At 53.0% G+C, this 19904-nt stretch overlaps 6 protein-coding genes across 6 annotated transcripts; 3 read left to right on the top strand and 3 right to left on the bottom strand.

The window, feature by feature from the left end:
• Window positions 1-708: 708 nt before the first annotated feature.
• On the top strand, window positions 709-5760 carry J4E90_010614 (uncharacterized protein; the record flags this gene model as incomplete). Its single annotated transcript, XM_051440126.1, has 7 exons — window positions 709-771; window positions 841-2260; window positions 2314-2366; window positions 3387-3692; window positions 3740-4560; window positions 4608-5361; window positions 5416-5760. 7 exons carry the CDS (start codon window positions 709-711, stop codon window positions 5758-5760), a joined length of 3762 nt encoding a protein of 1253 aa, XP_051286023.1.
• A 537-nt stretch (window positions 5761-6297) lies between these two features.
• J4E90_010613 (uncharacterized protein) lies at window positions 6298-6916 on the bottom strand (the record flags this gene model as incomplete). Its single annotated transcript, XM_051440125.1, has 2 exons — window positions 6298-6702; window positions 6788-6916. The coding sequence occupies 2 exons, from the start codon at window positions 6914-6916 to the stop codon at window positions 6298-6300; spliced, it is 534 nt and encodes a 177-aa protein (XP_051286022.1).
• Window positions 6917-7306: 390 nt separating this feature from the next.
• On the top strand, window positions 7307-9745 carry RHP54 (DNA repair protein rhp54; the record flags this gene model as incomplete). Its single annotated transcript, XM_051440124.1, has 1 exon — window positions 7307-9745. The coding sequence occupies one exon, from the start codon at window positions 7307-7309 to the stop codon at window positions 9743-9745; it is 2439 nt and encodes an 812-aa protein (XP_051286021.1).
• Window positions 9746-11306: 1561 nt separating this feature from the next.
• On the top strand, window positions 11307-13808 carry J4E90_010611 (uncharacterized protein; the record flags this gene model as incomplete). Its single annotated transcript, XM_051440123.1, has 1 exon — window positions 11307-13808. One exon carries the CDS (start codon window positions 11307-11309, stop codon window positions 13806-13808), a length of 2502 nt encoding a protein of 833 aa, XP_051286020.1.
• Window positions 13809-16456: 2648 nt separating this feature from the next.
• On the bottom strand, window positions 16457-17513 carry J4E90_010610 (uncharacterized protein; the record flags this gene model as incomplete). Its single annotated transcript, XM_051440122.1, has 2 exons — window positions 16457-17073; window positions 17507-17513. The coding sequence occupies 2 exons, from the start codon at window positions 17511-17513 to the stop codon at window positions 16457-16459; spliced, it is 624 nt and encodes a 207-aa protein (XP_051286019.1).
• A 1151-nt stretch (window positions 17514-18664) lies between these two features.
• J4E90_010609 (uncharacterized protein) lies at window positions 18665-19375 on the bottom strand (the record flags this gene model as incomplete). The annotated part of the gene is made up of 1 exon (XM_051440121.1): window positions 18665-19375. The coding sequence occupies one exon, from the start codon at window positions 19373-19375 to the stop codon at window positions 18665-18667; it is 711 nt and encodes a 236-aa protein (XP_051286018.1).
• Between the last annotated feature and the right edge of the window lie 529 nt (window positions 19376-19904).

Below are 19904 nucleotides of genomic sequence, written 5' to 3'. Positions count from 1 at the left end.
TTTTGCTTTATTCGGGTGATGTTTGAATGTGTTTGTAGATGCCTGGCCTTTGTGACAGCGGGTAGCTGATTGAACAACGAATGTATGAATGCGGAAAGTCATGCTTTGAGCCACGTGAAATGAATGCGTGGAGGTGACGTAGCAGTCAAAGCTGAAACTGACGTTCAGGTTCGAGCGAGAAAGTAGGAGAATGTCTTGGACTGTTGGGACGATCGATTGCATTGCGAGCGAGCTGTCATCCAAACCACTCCCCTCTCCCTGTTCCCCACCTCGCTCCAATTACAACCAGCCAGCGCTGCACACGCGTTCACAGCCCAAGCTTACCCCAGTTTGTCGCTTAGGTTAGCGCTATTCACCTCCCGCGTGGACCCTTGTTCTTGGGCGGAGCTACATCGGTGGGTGGGTCTTTGGCGGGACACAAGTGAGGCTGAACCTACGAAGGGCTGCTTGCCTGCGCGCTTACTTCCTTTTTCCTGCCCCATCAACCCTTCCGCTCCTACTCCACTTTTACCGGTCAGTTTGCCGGACGTATTGCGATCGACTGCAGCTGCGTATCTTGCGGGCGATTAGGCAACAAAGGAGGAGAAAGACTCAAAGGCCAAGAACAAGACTTACGTAGACGGCCGCGCATATCGATAAGGCGACGAGCGAACTTGCTACGGGGTGCTCTTTGCGATATCTGGAGGGAGTCGAGGAAAAGCACACATGATGGCGCCGCGGTTGGCTTTTATGGACCTTTCGGTGGATCTGAAGACGTTGATAGTCCAGCATGTAAGTCTCTGGGTTGATGGTGGGTTTAAGGTAGCAGGAGAAGCACCAGGCTGACACTACACCACGCAGATCAACCGCCCAACCGACCTCAAGAACCTCTGCCTCACCTGCAAACAACTCCACGAGATCACCGTCCGCCAACTCTACTACGAAGTAACCCTTGACGTCGGTTCACCCCACGACACGCGCCTTGCAGCCTTCCTCAACCCCAAGAACATCGGCCTACAACATGTCCGGAAGCTAGACCTCTACCTCGCAGATGTCCTGGACAAATGCAATCAGCAGCAACAAGCCAACTTTGCTATTCGCATGATCTTGGAGCTGCTACCGGAGAACCAACTGGAGAAGTTCTCGTGGCACCCGTGGTCGCCGTTCTCCGGAGACAACCTGGTGTTGCTGTACAAAAAGCAGAAGCGCATGCGGTGGATGGAAAGCATTTCGCTGGATCGCAATGTTCTGCCAGAACTACAGAAGCTGCCGAATATTGAAACGTGCTTCCAGGAAGTACGGAAGCTTGGCCTATACCCAGACTCACGCGAGGTCCTGGACTTTTGTCACTTCTTGCTGAAGAACGTGGCTGGGCGCAAGCTAGAGAAGATCACGCTGCATGCGAGCTTCGATGAGATGGATCCGACTGTTACCATGCGCGAGCTGAACGATACAGTCAATGCACCTGGACTCATTACTTCGACCATGTTCAGCCATATGCAGCCGTTCGCAAAGTGCACGCCGATCACACTCAATGAAATAACGCTACAAAAGCTACACCTGCGCTATGCTTCGGAAACATACTGCAAGCTGATTGACTTCCGGTCCATCAAGAGCATCCGCATCTTTGGCTGTTCTGGTGCTGATGCCCTGTTTGCAGAGCTCAGCAAAAGCTCAAAACTACCCGACAAGCTGGAGACATTGGAGTTCAAACACGATGATAACGCAGAGAACGACGGCTTAGGCGCTATCGACGGCTTCCTCGTTCTCGTCTCGGGTATCGAGACGCTCACTCTTGACCTCACATACGTCAAGGCCTTACCAGCCGCCGCCGGCATCGTGCGCCACAGCAAAACACTCAAAAGCCTCAACGTACACGCGAGCACCGGTCCCGACAGCTGCGACGAAGAGCTCGTCTACGACTACGCCTCCTTCTCACAAATCTGCAAAGATTGCACACTACTCGAGCAAATTTCTGTAGCCTTTCCCGGCGTGAGCGTCATCCGCAGCAAGAACGACAGCTTCGTCAACTTCGAGAACTGCCTGGGTGACTTGCGCAATCTAGCGACTCTCAACATCACCACCTGGCCTACCAATAGTCCTTCATCGACTAAGCTACCACGCAAGATCTACGAACACTTGCTGGCTGGTTTGGCACAGCAAGGTTTTGACCGCAGCGCCGCTCATGCGAAAGAGAAGGAGAGGAGTTCGAAGTTGGGTATCATCGCTTTTGGCTCGTCAGATAAGGTGTACGATCGCGAGGATAGTCAGAACCAGATCAGTACGTATCGCCCTCGCAGCCATAAAATACCTTATACTAACCCACCCATCTAGTCTTTGTCAAAGGCCGCCAGATCGACCCACTCGGTAACGAAACCTCGACGGCGGTGCAGATCGGATGGTGTTTGCGCAAATTTATCGACGCGGGTTCCAAGTCGGATATTCTGGACTTTTCGCTGTCGCGTAGTTCGCGGCCGCCAACGAGGAGTTCGCCGGATAGTGATGATAGCGATTGACAGGGGGACGAGGTTGTCGAATGGGGGCAACCTGATGGGGATGATGGGTGGTAGGGGTGTGGGGAGTGGTAGCGATGGGGGTTAACGTTAAGAGGGACTGGATCATATCACGGGAATTATACGGTGGGTTGAGACGTTAGAGGCATGGCGATGCGAGCATATATACCAATTTGAAGGGATTAGCGGGCGTTGATACACAACCCATTCTTTACACTGATCTCTTCTCGGGCACAAATGTCAACTCTGAGCAAACTGAACGCGTCCATGGCATGTCTGTCTACGCGATTCGTTCATCGGACGAACATGCGTTCGTGGATCTCGGAGTATACTCCTTTCGATAAGATCGACGCGCTAGGAGATTATCTGAATTGCGTCATTGAGCGGAAATGAAATCTGGACATGACATTATGACAATGGGTCTACATTCATGCAGAAATGAGCACCCTCACGCGTGGTGTAACGAGACTGGGGGTCCTGGAGAAGATGTTTTCGTCCTGCGGATCGTGCCTGCCCTAACATGATCTGTAGCTTGAAACAGCCTCTGAATTTTCATGCCATGAGCATGCAATGTCCAGCACCAACTCTAAATCGTCCACATCTTCCAATTGCTAGCATCTGGTCTTGTTACACTCAATCGCATACCGCGAGCGGTCTCAGGCCATCTCTCCTTGTCCCTGTATCCATCTAACCGCGTCGGTAATTGCCGCGTCTGATCGGACCGCGAAACCTGTATGCAAGTAAGCCTACTAGAAACTCTACTAGACCTGTCACGTTCGGCCAGGCAGTTGATCGCGCCCTGTCGTCTTGATACATCTGGAAGCTACCGAGCAGTTGTTTGTTTAACCGGAAGCTAACGGGACATCAGCCAACGTCCTTCCCTCGTCACGGTAGAACTGCGGCTACGCCATGACTTCTTCTCCGCATGCGTCGCAGTATCCTGCACCACCAGACGGCCAGGACCCGCATAATTACACGCCCTTGTATCCCAACGGGCAGGTTCTCGACGGTCAGGCACCGTCGTCGCGCATAGCCTACCCGCAAGAAGCCGCATACCCGAAGCTCGAGAATATCAACGAGGTGCTCCAGGCCCAGCAGGCTCTCCAAGCGAACCATGCCTTGAATCCTCCGCTGCCGCAGCAATCCAAGCCGAACCGCCTGCGCAAAGCTTGTGATTCGTGCAGCATTCGCAAAGTCAAGGTGGGCGCATTCAGTCATAATACTATGATAGACACTGACGTCTGTAGTGCGACGAATCGGGCCCGCCGTGTAGAGCGTGCCTCGCGCTGGAGATTCCATGTACCTTTGAGCGCCCGAGCCGACGACGCGGACCGCCCAATAGGCATGCCGAAGCGATCAAGAAGCGCAGGATAGGCGACCTGGACTCCGAGTCGTCGACGCCGCAGTCTCCTACCAATGCCGCCCATGCGCTGGCGCAACTGCAGTCGTCGCATCCAGCCCAGCTCTCCGCCGAGGAGATATGCGCCCTGCCCACCCTGAACGCCCTCATCGACGACTTCTTCACATTCATACATCCGCTATGTCCCTTTCCGCACGAGCCGTCGTTCCGCGAAGCATGGGGGCATAGGGAGGACCTGACGAATCCCTCCTTCCTCGCCTTGCTGGCGTCCATGATCGCGGTCCTCGTCGCGTCTTTTCCTCGAAAACCACGCCTCCATCTCAACACACAGACGCGACGCGAATACCCGAACCACCTCTCCCTCGTCGACAAGTGCCGGGACGTGTGCGCGCGGGCGCGAGGACCCGGCTATCTCGACCGGCCGTCTCTGAACGTGTACGACGCGTGTACCAGCTACTTCCTCGGCTTGACCGGAGCCTACGTATTCCAATGGCGGCAACTGCGACTGTACCTCGCCGAGTGCCTGACCATCATACGCTCCCTGGGTCTCCATAAACCCGAGGCTCAGGGCTATACCTATCTTGGGGGCATGCCGAGTGCGTGGGGCTCCAACGGACCGAACCACGATGGCTCGAGAGAGTTCAAAGTAGACTACATCACCGAGGAGATTGGTCGGCGCGTCTTCTGGACGGTTTTTGTGGGTGTGCGGTACGTTTGGGCATTCTCGCAGTGTCGACCATGACTGACTTTGACAGGACTATACAACAGCTCGGCGCTTCCTTCGGCGAGCTGATGATTGCGCCTGCCACACCTACCGAGCCTCTACCACCACTCCCGCGAGAAGTCGACGATGTACACATCTTCCCAAATGAGATACAACCGCAGCGCGAAGGGGTCGTCTCCATGCTCACTGGATTCAACATCAACGTGCGCATCTTCCTGTCATACTCGTCGCTAGCAACGGCAGAGATGGCATTTGGCATTGACGAGATATTCGACTGGGATCGGCAACAACAGATCTTCACACAAAGCCTGCAGCGCTGTCGGCAGATCCTGGACAGCCTACCAGAGGTGCTCAAAGTCCGACCAAAGTCTAGCAGCAATAGTGGGCTCGAACAGCAGAAACCCTACTACCCGCCCATGCCAGAATACTCTGGGATGCGAGACCCCGCCATGGACACACATCACAAGCCGGAAGCGCACGAATTGCGACGCTACGAGATCCAGAAAGCGAACATCTACGCCAGCCATCTGTCCACTCGCTCGCACCTCGTGGAAAAGTACTTCCTTCAACTGGATAAGTATCAGCGGTCAAAGGGCCAAGCTGGTGCGCAAAACACGTCCAACGTCCTCGCAGCAGGAATCGACAGGTTTGTATCCGGCACAACAACCGACGCCGACGCGCTCGAAAAGGCAATGTCAGAAGAGCGCGAACAAGTGGTCAAAGACCTCCTCGTCGTACTGGGCAGCATCGACATGGTCAACATGGAGCCCAACGGCGACTCCTTTGTAAGTCTCTACGTTTAGTTGCAAAACTCAGATTTCCTCTACCCAGTCCATGAGATTGACGACTACGTCATCTCCATGTCGACACGTGATTTCTTTCGCCCAAACACCATCAGCCCGATCGCAAGCTTACGGTTCATGTCGACACAGACGCAGAAGATTCGCTCGATTGCTAGCACGCTGCTTGAGGTGCCCAAGGAGAGAAGGGGCAGTGTGGCGTTGCAGCATCAGGATTATCTTTACAAGTTCCTTGATATCTTGAGTAAGTTGGAGAGGGTGAGTCCTGAGGCGAGTGATCCCAGTGGCGCGCTGGATGAGGAGAGTGAGTTGAGGCTTTGGGCGGATTTGAGGGATCATCAGTTGAGGTTCCAGGAGCAGGGGGGTGTTTATGGGTTTTCGTGAGGGAGACATGGATGGGGTACGACAGCGCCGGACTTTACTGCGGAACGACGAGATCGCATGGGAGTATGCCCGTGTCGATGGTCTGCCCAGAGCACTCAGTGTAATACTGAACACCAGCTCGAACGGATGGAACGCAGCTACAGCGCCGAGTCTATCCTTGGATTGAGGATTGTGTCGGGAAGATTTGGGGTGAAGATGTAACAGTAGGAAGTGTCATTGCTATCTTGTCGCAGTCATTGTTAGATACAGTCAGATATTTGTTGGCACAAAAGCCTCTTCATACTCAATCTGTTCACAAGTCCACCCCAGCATTCCAGTCCACATAAAGTCGAAATTGATCATGCATCATGAGTCTATCCAGGTATACAATATATGTACAAGCTCTTCTCCACTCAACGTAAATGTTCTCAAAGTATACACCACGCCCAAGCCACATTACATAACTCCTGTCATGCAGCGCTCCGTATGGGTTCTGGCACTCCTTCATCTCTCCAGCCCTCCACAACCTCCACCTCTTCCCAGCACTTCCTCCCCCATCTACGGCACAACAACCACCCCAATACTCCCCGCCTGCCCCACCACACTCCTCGCCACGCCCTCCAAACTCAACCCACTCAACCTCGTCTCGCCATGCTTGATCTTCGCAATCTCATACACATGCTTCAGACTAACCGTGCCCACAGTCCCTTTCACCGCGTTTCCCACAGTCGGACTACTCGTCGACGTCTTTCCTTTTTGCCCGTCGTGGTTGTTCATAGGCCCGGGTACGTTTCCAGCACCTCTTATCTTGTTCTTGGTGGGGAGCACGCCGGCGGCGGAGAGGAGGAGGGTGGCGGTGGGAGGTGTGCGCAGTTGGAAGTGGAAGGAGCGGTCGGGGCGGACGGTTATGCGGGCGGGGATGGGGGTGCCGGGGGTGTAGTGGGCGGTGCGGGCGTTGAACTCCTGTATCATAATCAGTATACATGAATTGGTTATGCGACAATCGACTATGAAGCTATGCGACAGCCGGGGCGATTGGCAAACGTACTTTGCAGAAATCCATGCTCTTCACACCTTTACTTCCCAGCGCTGGACCGACAGGCGGCGAGGGCGACGCTTGCCCTGCGCCTACGATCAATTTGACGATTTGGTCTTTTGCTATTGCTTTTCGCGCCATGGTTGGGTGGGGATGTGGTTTGCGTTGGGGTGGGTTGCTGGGGAATTTGCGGAGATGGGCTCGGAGGTGTCGGTCACAGGGTTTTCCGGGATATGGTGAGGTATGCGATTGACGCGTTGGACGTATTGAAATGATGGGAATGTGAACAGGAAGTTATGGAGATACGGTTTCTAGGTATGATGGAGATTTTGGATCTTGGTGGGATGACGATGCTGCCTGTCGTTCCACGTGACGACGTGATTGAGCTAACAATCTACGCGTCGCAATTCCGCCACCTGGGAGCACTGATCAGCATTCCCGCACGACACTCTCTTTCCTCCCATCTCCCACCACATCGACCGGACATAGGCTGCAAACCTCCCCAGTGCCTCCTAGAAGTGTCAATTTCTCATGCATCGACCGAAATCTCTCGCAGCGGGCGAGGCCACCCCTGCGAAGCCCGCGGCGCGTCTATATGGTGGCACTCCACAGTCGACCGAACGACTCATCAAGCCCTTCCGATGCCCTGGCTCGGCAACAGTATCCAGTGTCTCAACGAAACCCGCAAGGAAGAGGAGGAAGGTCGATTACTCTGGTGCAGGAGGTGAAGACGGAGAGAGCGATAAGCCGTACTCGAATGAAGACCGATTAGCCCTCGCCACACGGGACGCCAACCGATTTCCCGTCTTCAAGCCCAAAGACAAAGATACCGCGTTCAGAACCAAGTTCATCGTTCCTTTAGTTAACAAGGATGTTGGAGCCTACAACCCGAATCGACCAGCGCCGCTGCTGGGTATGCGCACTGGAACTGTCTTTGTTGCGCGACCGCTGCACGACCCCAGCGGAGAGTTTGCGATAGTACTGTACGATCCTACGGTTGACGACAAACCGATACCGAAGGAAGAGGCGGAACCGAAGTTGAGTCAGACAGAGAAGAAGGAGATGGAGGCGCCGCTGGTACACAAGAGTTTGGCGGAGATACTGGGGTTGAAGAAGAAGGTGGACAACGAGCGACCGCGCGTACCGGTCGTCATTGATCCGAGACTTGCAAAGGTTCTGCGACCGCATCAAGTCGAGGGTGTGAAGTTCTTGTATCGCGCCACGACGGGTATGATCGATCCCAAGGCGAATGGGTGTATCATGGCCGACGAGATGGGTCTTGGAAAGACGCTGCAGTGCATCGCGCTCATGTGGACACTACTCAAGCAGTCACCCGATGCTGGCAAGTCGACGATACAAAAGTGCGTTATCGCTTGTCCGTCGAGTTTAGTGAGGAATTGGGCGAACGAGCTTATCAAATGGCTTGGGAAGGATGCTGTCACACCCTTTGCGATTGACGGCAAGGCCTCGAAAGAGGAGCTCATCCAGCAAATACGACAATGGTCGATCGCATCTGGACGTGCAGTCGTCAGACCTGTCCTCATCGTATCCTACGAAACTCTGCGCCTCTACGCCGACGAATTCGGACAGACACCTATCGGCTTGATGCTTTGCGACGAAGGCCATCGCCTGAAAAACGGTGATAGCTTGACGTTTACCGCGCTCAACAACCTGAACGTGCAGAGGAGAGTTATTCTTTCCGGTACACCCATCCAGAACGATCTGTCAGAGTACTTTGCGCTACTCAACTTCGCCAACCCCAACTACCTCGGTACGCGCATGGAGTTCCGCAAGCATTACGAGATTCCTATTTTGAAAGGTCGCGATGCCAATGGAACAGATGCGGATGTCAAGAAGGGTACTGAGCGGCTCACCGAGCTTCTCGGGTTAGTCAACAAGTTCATCATCCGACGAACCAACGACATTCTCTCCAAATACCTGCCAGTCAAGTACGAGCACGTCGTGTTCTGCAACCTTGCGCCGTTCCAGAAGGACCTATACAACCATTTCATCAAGTCACCCGATGTCCAGAGTCTACTCCGCGGCAAGGGTTCGCAGCCGCTCAAGGTCATCGGCATGCTCAAGAAGCTGTGCAACCATCCCGATCTACTCAACCTACCAGAAGACTTGCCAGGCTGTGAAGACAAGCTACCAGAAGACTTTGTGCAGAAGGATGCGCGAGGCCGAGACCGCGAGGTCAAGACATGGTACTCCGGCAAGATGGCCGTCCTAGACCGCATGCTCGCCCGCATCCGCGCCGAAACCAACGACAAAATCGTCCTCATCTCCAACTACACGCAAACCCTCGACATCTTCGCCATGCTATGCCGCTCACGCGGCTACGGCTGTTTCCGTCTCGACGGCACCATGAACGTGAGCAAGCGCCAAAAGCTAGTCGACAAGTTCAACGACCCCGAGAGCCCCGAATTCGTCTTCCTCCTCTCCTCCAAAGCCGGTGGCTGCGGTCTCAACCTCATCGGCGCGAACCGCCTCGTCCTCTTCGACCCTGATTGGAACCCTGCTGCCGATCAACAAGCCCTCGCTCGTGTATGGCGTGACGGACAGAAGAAAGATTGTTTCGTGTACCGCTTCATCACCACGGGTACTATCGAAGAGAAGGTCTTCCAGCGCCAGTCCCACAAACAGTCTTTATCGTCTTGTGTCGTCGACAGCGCGGAGGATGTTGAACGCCATTTCTCACTCGACTCTCTCCGCGAGTTGTTCCAGTACCGCGACAACACTACGAGTGACACACACGACACATTCAAGTGCAAGCGCTGTAGGAAGGAAGACGGGAGACAAGTGGCGAAAGCGCCCGCGATGCTTTACGGTGATACGAGTACGTGGAATCACTTTGTCAATGATGGGGAGAGTGGGCCGTTGGGCAAGATCCAGGATTTGTTGTTGAGGCAGGAGACGGGCGATGGGTTGAGGGATGTTAGCGCTGTGTTTCAGTATATTAGTCATTGAGTGGGTGGTATGGTGTGGGTGTAGGTGTGGGATGAAGGTGCTGATAGGCAGGATGAGGGTGTTGTCAGCATGTGTCATTTGCATAGTTCTTTCGAGGTTTCTAGCGTTCATGAAGCGTGGTGTTAAGATGGATGGTGCTGGGTAGTGGGTTATGATAATGAAATATGATATCTTTACGTTGGCGAGACTTGGTCACTATGGTTTTTGACCTCATGTCGCCTATGCTAATATCTCGCATACGGACTTTGCAGGCATGCATCGCGGTTGCCGAAACCTACTTGTCGCGCTATGTTCATGACGCGCATTCGTGTCTGTCTCGATGTGCCCATATTCCTAAGGCAAACGTGCCGTGTAAACGCTCTTGCCTCATTTGCGAGAACGCGTTCCAAGTCGCGTCATGTTGTTCGGAGTAATGACGGAGTCACACGGGATGAATTGGTCAGTGTGGTTGGTGTGGCCAACCGTGGCTGTTGATTTGCAATCCGCGGTCCTTGGTGTGGTGATTTCTTGGTTGAGAGGGAAGTCGCAACTTGGTGTTGGGGATGGACGGCAGGTATTGGGTGCGGTGCAAAACGGCGGAGGGGTTGTGATTGTGGTTCATGTTCTTAGGCTGACGCCTGATTCTTTGTTCCGATAGCAGATGGCGGCGCACTTCAACAAAGGATGTCGAAGGCAACGCGGTGAGCTCGAGAGCATATGCCATTCTGTGCCGAAGTACTGTTCAGCACTGTGACAATGCTATCGCTGGCTGAAATGGCACATTTCCCCGGGGCCTATAGACCGAGTGCAGTGCCAGTAGTAGAACGATGGTGTTCGCTCCATTCATGCCAGACACAGTACCAAAGTTCGCGATGACTTTCATGCTGATACGTGCCATACTCTCACCATGCGCAAGAGTTCCAGTCCATGACTACCATCAGTACCGCTCATACGCAAACTCACCTATCACCATCACTGCGTTGTTCTCTCGTCTCCACTTTTACCATCACCGTTCCTTCTCTTCGTCGTGGCTGCCTATGACGTAGCCCCACTCTTGTGACTCTTTTACACCCGCCCGGACATGCTTCAGCCAACTCACCTCCCACCTCTCATCCATGGTTCCATCGGTACCACCGTCTCTCACCTACCAGGCTGCTGTCCACGCTGGCCTTTGAGACGCCACCTGGGTATATATCAGGCTCCTCTCCTACACTCTTCTTCCTCTCAACTTTCCTCAGCCCACTCTGTGAAGACCAGCACCTGGAAAGCGCCTACCCTGAGGCTACAAGAACTTTTCATCTGACGAACCAACGAAACGTACGACGTTGTATCCTCCAGACTCGAATTTTGTCTTCATCTTGTTGCGGACAAGCTTCGTTGTAGTCGGCAACCGAAGTTTGCATCCCGCTAGCTAGCTCGCGCCACCTGGTCCGAGCTCCAACATTTCGTAGTCGAGCTCCACCATCCGAGTGAACCCTCCACGCCCACAAACCTCGCGCGCACACGCATACCATACCCTCGACTCGACACCACGCTCCCGACGAATCGCGCGACCGCCAACACACTCGAACTACCACACATCATGGATTCCAAACGCCGCAAGACCGGCGACCAGGATGTCAGCGCCTTGAGGTTGGCGTCGCGCCAGAAATACCTTGCCGAACGCGAAGCGCAACAACTCGCCCTACTCCGCCGCCAGGTCGCCGAAGAAGCAGAAGAGGAGGAGAGGCTGGGCAACAAGCTGAGCGAGAGAGAAAGAGCCGAGTTCAAGAAGAATCGTCAGACCCTGGAGTTGGCCGAGGCGCGAAATGCGATTGACGATTCTGGTTCCGGTTTCCAAATTCCCGACGCCGAGTACTCGAATAAAAACGAAGCTCTTACTCGCAGACACAAGGACACAGATGTCGACTACAAGAGCGAATACCAGCTCTGGGAAGAGAACACCATGAACAAGATATCTGGTCAGACCAAGCCAACCGATGCCCTCCGAGAGCAGGCTGACGGGTGGGAATTTGTGCTAGATCCAGCACAGGACGTGGTATATGATGGACCTATGGTGGACCTGGAGAAGCAGAGGCTTGAGATGCTCGTGGACGAAGCAGAGAAGCATGCCGCCTCAATCGAGGAAGTTCGCCGTTCATTACCGGTCTACCAATACAAGGATGAGTTCATCAAAGCTCTACAGACTGAACAGATACTCGTCTTCGTCGGTGAGACTGGAAGCGGAAAGACCACGCAGATCACGCAATTTTTGCGCGATGCTGGGTTCGCGAAGCAGGGGCGCATTGGCTGTACGCAGCCCCGACGTGTGGCGGCTATGAGCGTTGCCAAACGCGTGGCAGAAGAGGCTGGCGTTCGCTTGGGCAAAGAGGTTGGCTATCAGGTCCGCTTTGAGGAGAAGTTCGATGCCGCGACTACTGAGATCGTCTACCTTACGGACGGCCTACTCCTGAAGCAATGTCTTACGTCCCCCCTACTGGATGAGTACAGCGTAATCATTCTGGACGAGGCGCACGAAAGGACCATTTCTACCGACGTGCTGATGGTCTTGACCCGTGAGATTGCCCGTTGCCGACCAGATTTTCGTCTTGTCATCGCTTCGGCTACCCTGAACGCTCAGTTCTTCTCTGAATACTTCGACAACAGCAATGTGTTACACGTCCCAGGTCGAACATTCCCAGTCCAGAAACTATACACGTCGTCGCCGGAGGCCAACTATCTGAGCGCGGCCCTAACTACCTTCTGGCAAATCCACGCGTCGCAACCGAAGGGGGACGTTCTGATTTTCCTTACCGGCGAGGATGAGATCATACAGGCTGCAGAGTCTATCGAGTCTACTGCCAAAAAGCTCGGAAACAGAATGGCACCTGTCGTAGTCGCACCAATCTTCAGTAGCATGGAGACAGATTCTCAACAGCGTATCTTCTCGCCAACGCCACAGGGCAGCCGCAAGGTCGTCATTAGTACAAATATCGCTGAAACGTCTTTGACTATAGACGGCATCGTTTATGTGATAGATTCGGGAATGGTCAAACAGAAGCGGTATGACGCAAGACTAGGTACCGAGACCTTATCAGTTGTGCCCACATCACAATCCAGCTGTAATCAGCGCAGTGGTCGTGCGGGCAGAGTGTCCCCTGGCATTTGCTTCAGGCTGTTTACAAAGTGGTCCTTTTACAACGAACTTCCGCCTTCGACGGAGCCAGAGATCCTACGCTCAAACCTCGATTCCATGATACTGATGATGAAGAGTATGGGAATAAACGACATCCTCAACTTCGATCTGCCTTCCAAGCCTCCTCCCGAAGCCATGTGCTTAAGCCTCGAGACGCTTTACGCTCTTCAATACCTGAACAGTGAAGGACAAATCACGAAGTTGGGTCGAAAGGCAAGCGAACTGCCATTGGATCCAAAGCTAGCGAAAGCTCTGCTAGCTGCTGACAGTCTTGGCTGCGTCGACCAGATAGTCACGATTGTTGCTATGGTATCGGAGGGAGGTAACGGGCTGTGGTTTAGTCCGAAAGATAAGAAAGCTGCAGCAGATCTAGCACGGCAGAGATTTGCATCAGAGCACGGGGACATGATCTCACTTCTGAACCTTTGGAACGAGTTCGAGGAGACAGGGTTCAGCAAAAGTTGGTGTCAGGACAATTTCGTTCAGTATCGGACGCTCAACCGCGTGGTCGATGTTCGCGATCAGCTGTTCAGACTTTGTGACAAGGTTGAGATAGAGAGGAGTAGCTGTGGGTCAGCCGATCACGTCAAGATCATGAAGAGTTGGACTTCGGCATACTTCGCCAATACCGCCCGGCTAAACAAGGATGGCATGAGCTATCGCTGCCTTTCCTCGCGCAACCAAGTCTGGATCCATCCATCCTCCTGTCTGAGAGACAAGCGGCCGCGTTTGGTATGCTACTTCGAGCAGGTGGAGACCTCAAAATCGTGGATGCGTACTGTCGCCCCAATTGAAGCATCATGGCTCAGTGAACTAGCTCCTCACTACTTTAAGAAGGGACAGCTTGACGATCTGGACGTCGGCAAGAAGATGGGCAAGGGTGCTGGGAAGGTGAGTGTTGATCGCTGAATGCAGGTTCAGACAAGAGCTCCCGGATGATTATGGAAGTACGGTAGTGAGAGAGTGGGCATTTAGGCTCACAGGCCGCCTTTATTTCATCATGTATCATATTCAGCGGCATCATCTTCACGTGGCGTCATTCTCAAGCATTCCTGGGTTCTCGCACGCAGCGGTATGTAGAGAGCGAAGATGTTTGAGGCACAATGCTTCGATGTGCGGACGAGATTTGGTTTTCCGAACCGAGTGCTAGGCGTTTTGGAAGGAAAAGGCTGGATCAGTGTATTCGATATGATACCCAATTTCATGTTTGTTTTGGTCAGGCATGTTGGGCTTTTAGCGTAGCATGGTGCAATGAAAGATTTGAGTCAAACTATATCTACATGTTGGTACCGTGAAATGCTATGAACTCTTGTGCGGTTGTAGTTAAGAATAAGTCTTGGGGCGGTGAATATAGGTGGAAACCGGCCGGGAGTATAAAGCATGCGTTCCAAGGTTCTTTATGCTGCATTTCCACGATAATTAAAAAGCATATGTACGTAGCGAAGCAAGTAGCTGCGAATGCCTTGAAGCGTTGCGATGAGTTGAGGTATGTTTGGCTCTTGGTACGAGAATGCATCTAGCAATTTTGTTCTATTCGAAGACATTAAGTCCACTCGATACCGCATAGCTAATTCATGACATCTAGATACTCCACTACGGCTCACGTTGTATGCTTCAAACGGGTACATAGAAGTGAGTATTCATGCTTTCACCTTCACGGTATGTTTCAAACAGGTACATTAAAGTGAGTATCTATGCTTTCACCTTCACGGTAGTCTAATCGCACACCGCAGATTTGGTCGGAATGCAGCTAGAGACTTCGTCACGACTTACATCGTATGCTTCAAACGGGTATATTGAAGCACGTATTGATACCTTAACCTTCGTGGCAGTCGCATCGCACACCGCAGATACGGTCGGAATGCAGCTAGAGACTTCGTTACTACTTGCATTGTATGCTTCAAACGGGTATATTAAAGCGAGTTTTTTGCTTTAAGCTTCGTGGTAGTCGCATCGCACACCGCAGAGTTAGTCGGAATGCAGCTAGAAACGTCGACATAACCCATATCGTATGCTTTAGACCTATGCATTAGGATGTATACTTCCGTATCTGTGCTAGTGTAGTAGGCAAGGCCGACATATTCCAAGCCAATAATGTCTATAATACACCGTCCGATCAGCAAGATGGCAGTCGGAAACCGGATCATGACCTGTATCGTGTGCTCCAAACCTATACATTATGATGCATTCTTTCGTATCTACTTCTATGTAGTAGCCTAGGTCGACACATTTTAAGCTAAGAAAGCCTATAATACACCGTCTGATTAGCAAGATGGCAGTTAGAAACCGGATCATAACCTACACCGTGTTCTCCAAAGCGATATGTGGAAGTACAGATCTACATCGTAGTCTTAGAGTAGTCGCCTGGGCCTATCACCGCAGCGCGCACCATCAGGGAGCTGGTAGGGGTAAGATGGCAATACCGTTCGCTGAGAGGCTGACATAGGCCTCTTGACTGCTTTTGCAGCGTCTTTTCGGTGTTGTATGCTATGGTTCGGCTGTGTGAGCGATGCGAGTAGGTGGGTGTTTCACGCTTTTAATACAAAGCAAAGTGTCCCTTTGGTGCGGGAGAGCAGCACGTATTGAGCTTACCTTTTGCAGCTACTCCTGATAGCCCTCTTATTGACATTGGCGGTGATGTTGGCTGGTGTTGCTGCGGGCATGGTTAAGATGGAAGGGACGGACGTCTTGACAAGCTTAAAACTCGACACCTATCACGCTCGGTTGGCCTAACAGCCCATAGTTGGCAATCATGTCCCTAAAATGTTCCTGGAGGTGTTTAAAAACTTGTGCTTCTTGGTTGTATGCAATATGAAAGCACGATACATAATGTAAGGTTTCTTGTGCCATCGGGTGAACGTCTCAGCCTTTGCAACCCTCAATCTCGTTTCCAGGAATCGCGACGCCGCATCCTGTATGCAGCTTGAACTGATTCTGGCTTTTTGATGCTCCTTGCGATGCGAGTACCGAAGAGAAAGACTTGTCTAGGAGGATATTAGCCTATTATCTGTTGATCACTCGTCTGTCTGTGATGTTCTTGTGACTCGATTTGGTGAAGACGAGAAAGTCGGAACCGGCTTCAGCAAGTCTTCTAGTATGGTTGAGAGCTACACTGGCGTACGACCTGCGACATATACGCGATCAGAGCACTTGTAGGTGCCTCTCCGATCAAATAGGATGCCGCGGAATACCTGGCTTAAGGCTGTTGTCGGCAGATGCAAAAGGCGGTTGTCGCGTGTACTCAATGCTCGTACCACCGAACCGGAGCTGAATTGGGCGGCTGACCTCGCAAGTCAGATAGTGTAGGAAGGGTTGGTATTGGTGCACGATACGGCGCGCTGTCACCGGCGAAATATACATGCGCTGGTGATGACACTGCCAGGCCTCATGTCGGAGATGCAAGTTTCCAGCATGCTGTATAGACTGCGACAACCGCTCACAACAATACCCACTGGCACATTCGACGTGGATGTATTCGGCAAACCTGTTTATCCTACCTTTGAATAAACTCGTAGCTTCTCTATTAGTCGCCTTGCTTATACCTAGATCTACTATCTTTAGACGGTTTCTAGCATACGAAGCATGTCGAGAAGCTCGTGCACCAGCATGCAACTTACACCAGCATATATCCCATACTCCAGAACTATCCCGGGGCTCTTCACGAGCTTGTTTTGCTTGTAGGCCTTCGCAGGATCAGCTTGGGCAAACATGCAACCGCCAAGTATTGTGCCGTCACGCGCAGTGTTCGTATCCCATATGCTAGCAGTCCAAGGCACAAAATCGCGTCGCATCTGCCGCAAGAAGATGTATGTATCCTTGGTAACCTTCTGCCGGAGAGGCATGTCGTTGTACAATTTTGATGCGCAGACGACTTTGATGTAGTCGTCGGCCCTCGGCTCCGGTTCGGTGTGGTCTTCGTTCTGGACATCTGATGAGAGCAGGATAGGCGCATTGACGGTCCCGATTCGTGCGCGCTTTCGCAGTGGCGCGGGCGACGCGGGAGGAGACGAGGGTTGAATAGGCTCTGAGCCCGCACCGTTTCGGTCTTCGATATCAGCATGCACTGGAAGAATCTTCTGGTCGCCTTCTAGTGCTGGGGCAGGCAGCGTCTCGAGCAATGCCAGCCCATATTGTGTCGAACGCTCGCAGCCTTTCCTCGGTGGCGTGTAGGCCTCTGAATTTTGTTCCACTGGGACACTTGCACCTGCCAATGTGGAAGTGCATGTGGCAGAAGTGGACACCAGCGAGGCGACTACAAAGACATCGGCGTCGGTCTTCGAGAAGGCGATATGTATCTAGGTCAACTACATCTACAATAGAGATACCAGCGAGCATCATCGCGGTTTGTTGTAGTAGTTTGGCGTTTCATTCGCTTGGTGAACGATTATATCCAAGACTATGAATGCGGCATCCTTGCACCAGACTTTCGCGATGAAGGGTGGTAATTGCGACGGAAAGCGTTCCTTCCAAGAACCTTGATCTGCGCTCCAGCTCTTCAAACACTGGGGATTCATACGTGTATAAAGAGAATTTCCAGAATATTGACGCTGTTAGTATGTTTCTGACCCAGCTTCAGCTTACCTCCCAATAAATCTTCTCTGCCTGACTAGGCATCTGTGGCCGACACAAGATGTCCAAATAAGACCGGATAAACCTTCGTAGCACACAACGGTGTCTCCTTGGATCATGGTTGGGTGACCGGAAGATGACAAGCTGACCCCGGCTGTAAGATGGTGGTATAGTAGAAGCGGCAGGCGCGAATGCATACGCATTCGGCACCGGTCTGCCCAAACGACTTTGCAATATCGCGGCTCTCGGCACGTCGTTTTCGTGAAGGAAGCGCATCCTACAATCTCGCCATCGATCCTACGTTCTCGAACAGCGCGGCATGTATCGCGCGAGCCACGCGTCAACCCTCTTCCCAAGCCAAAAGCAATATAACCACTCGCCTACCCAAGTCCTGCAAACAACATCAGGAATGGATATACGCGCCGTGACTAAAACAAAGGGTCGCAAGAGCCGAGATGCCGTCAATTTATTGTTAGGTTGGACAAAAGGTGACGCGTTCGGTATTTTGGCGTTCTTGGGGAATGCACGGGCGGATGAATGGGTGGGGGGCCACATGCCAGGCACGAGTTGCGGCAGGGTAAGGCGGTCTGTGTAATTTCCCGGTGCAGGGTCTCAGGGGCGACCCGACTTGAACGGTGGTTCGTGTGCGAGGATCAGGGTAAAGAAGGAAAGATTGTCAAGACGTCAGTACATGAGATATTTTGGAGACGGCGGTGGTGTCAAGTGCTACGATATGGTTTGCACAGTGCGAATAATGTCAAGTTGCGATCAAATAGCATTGATGGTAAAATATGTACAGAAGGGTATCAGGTAGACAGTCAAGTCGTAAAGTAAAGGTGGAAATCATGTCATTAAGATAGCCAACTCTTCTCAGAACAGGCAAAGAGTCTAGGAACAAAAAAGACCACCGGGGACCACACGACTCCCTCCATAGGGCCAGTAAGCATTCCAACCAAGGCGTATTACAATACCAAGTATATCGATCCATCGAAATGCCGCTGCGACTTGATTGCGCAAGGAAGCAAAGGGCTCGTACCACCAACACCGCGCTCCCAATCCTAGACTGAATCGTGATGCAGAGTCGAAGTCGTAACCCGTGAAGCCATGTTTTATTTCCTCCTCTTTCCACAACTCGAGAAGAGACTAGCTAGGCCATGGAAGACCATGACCCGACGAATCACTCAAGAGCGAACCGCTTACAAGAAAGCAGCGAGGGCACCAGCGATGGCGAAGAAGCCAACGGAGACCTTGCCGGCGGCACCGGTGAACTCAGCGGGCTTGGAGGCGCTGGGCATAGCACCAGTGCCAGTAGGAGCAGCAGTTCCGGCAGGGACGTGGGGAACAGTGCCGTTGGAGGAGGGGTAGATGGGAGAGACCGGGGTGTAGGCAGGCGCAGTGTGCTCAGCAGCCGGGACGGAAGCAGAGGTGACAGTGGGCATGGGGACAGCCGGGATCTCGGGGGTAGGGGTGTGGACGTAGGTAGCAGTGTACTCAGGGATGCTGAGGGTGGTGCTGGAGGAGATGGTGTAGGTGGAGACACCGTAGGTGATGGTGGTGGGCTCAGGGCAGACGTAGCTGGTGGCGTGGACAACCTCGGTGGTGGTGTAGGCGGGCTTGGAGGCAGAGTAGACGGGAGCCATGGAGCTGGCCTCGTAGGCGGGCTTGGAAGCCTCGTACGCAGGCTTGGAGGCCTCGGGGGTCTCAGCGGGGTAAGACGGGTACTCAGCAGCGGAGGAGGTAGCGGCCTCGTAGGCGGGCATGGAGCTGGAGGCCTCGGGGGTCTCAGCAGGGTAGGCGGGGTACTCAGCAGCAGCGGAAGAGGCCGGGGCAGCAGGGTAAGCCTCGTAAGCCTGGGGAGCGGCAAGGGCAACGGCAGCGAAGCCAGCAATGACGGCGAAGGAACGCATCTTGATGTTTGGTTTGGGGGGTGGGTATTAAAATACGGAAGGTATTAAGTTGTAAGGCGTTGGAGGTCGTTGAAAACGAGTGTGATCGGTGATAACCGTGTATTAGTGAGTGTAGTGAGTGTGTGGTGAGGAATCAACTGAGGAGCAGCTGGCGAAGCCATTATATAGAACTATACACGAGCTGGCCTTACCAAGAGCGCCAGCGTCCATGAACAGGGGGCATTGGCGTAGTTGCATTCGGTTGGCAGTATCGCGAGGGCTCTGGCGTGCCGGTGGCGCCGTTTGGTGGACTGTGCCTGGCATAGTACGAAATAGGGGAACCTGTGGAAAGCTTCGACATGGGCCGTTGTGAGCTGTTTATTGATGGAAGTCGAGCGGGCCAATCAAAAGGTGGATTGCGTGCAGAAACGAAATGAGGTTGACAATTTCCCCTGCCAAGGGGCCTTGCCGCCCCAACACATCGCCCGTCGTTCTAGCTGCTTTTGCCGCAAGCGTTCGATTTGTGCACGCGGAACATGTTCAATCGCCC

This window comes from Alternaria incomplexa (genome assembly GCF_024043165.1).
Source record: "Alternaria incomplexa strain BMP 0042 chromosome Unknown scaffold_24, whole genome shotgun sequence".
In the NCBI taxonomy this organism is placed as follows: Eukaryota; Fungi; Ascomycota; class Dothideomycetes; order Pleosporales; family Pleosporaceae; genus Alternaria; species Alternaria incomplexa.
Note: the sequence above shows the minus strand (reverse complement) of the source record. Positions and strands in the feature narration are given on the sequence as shown.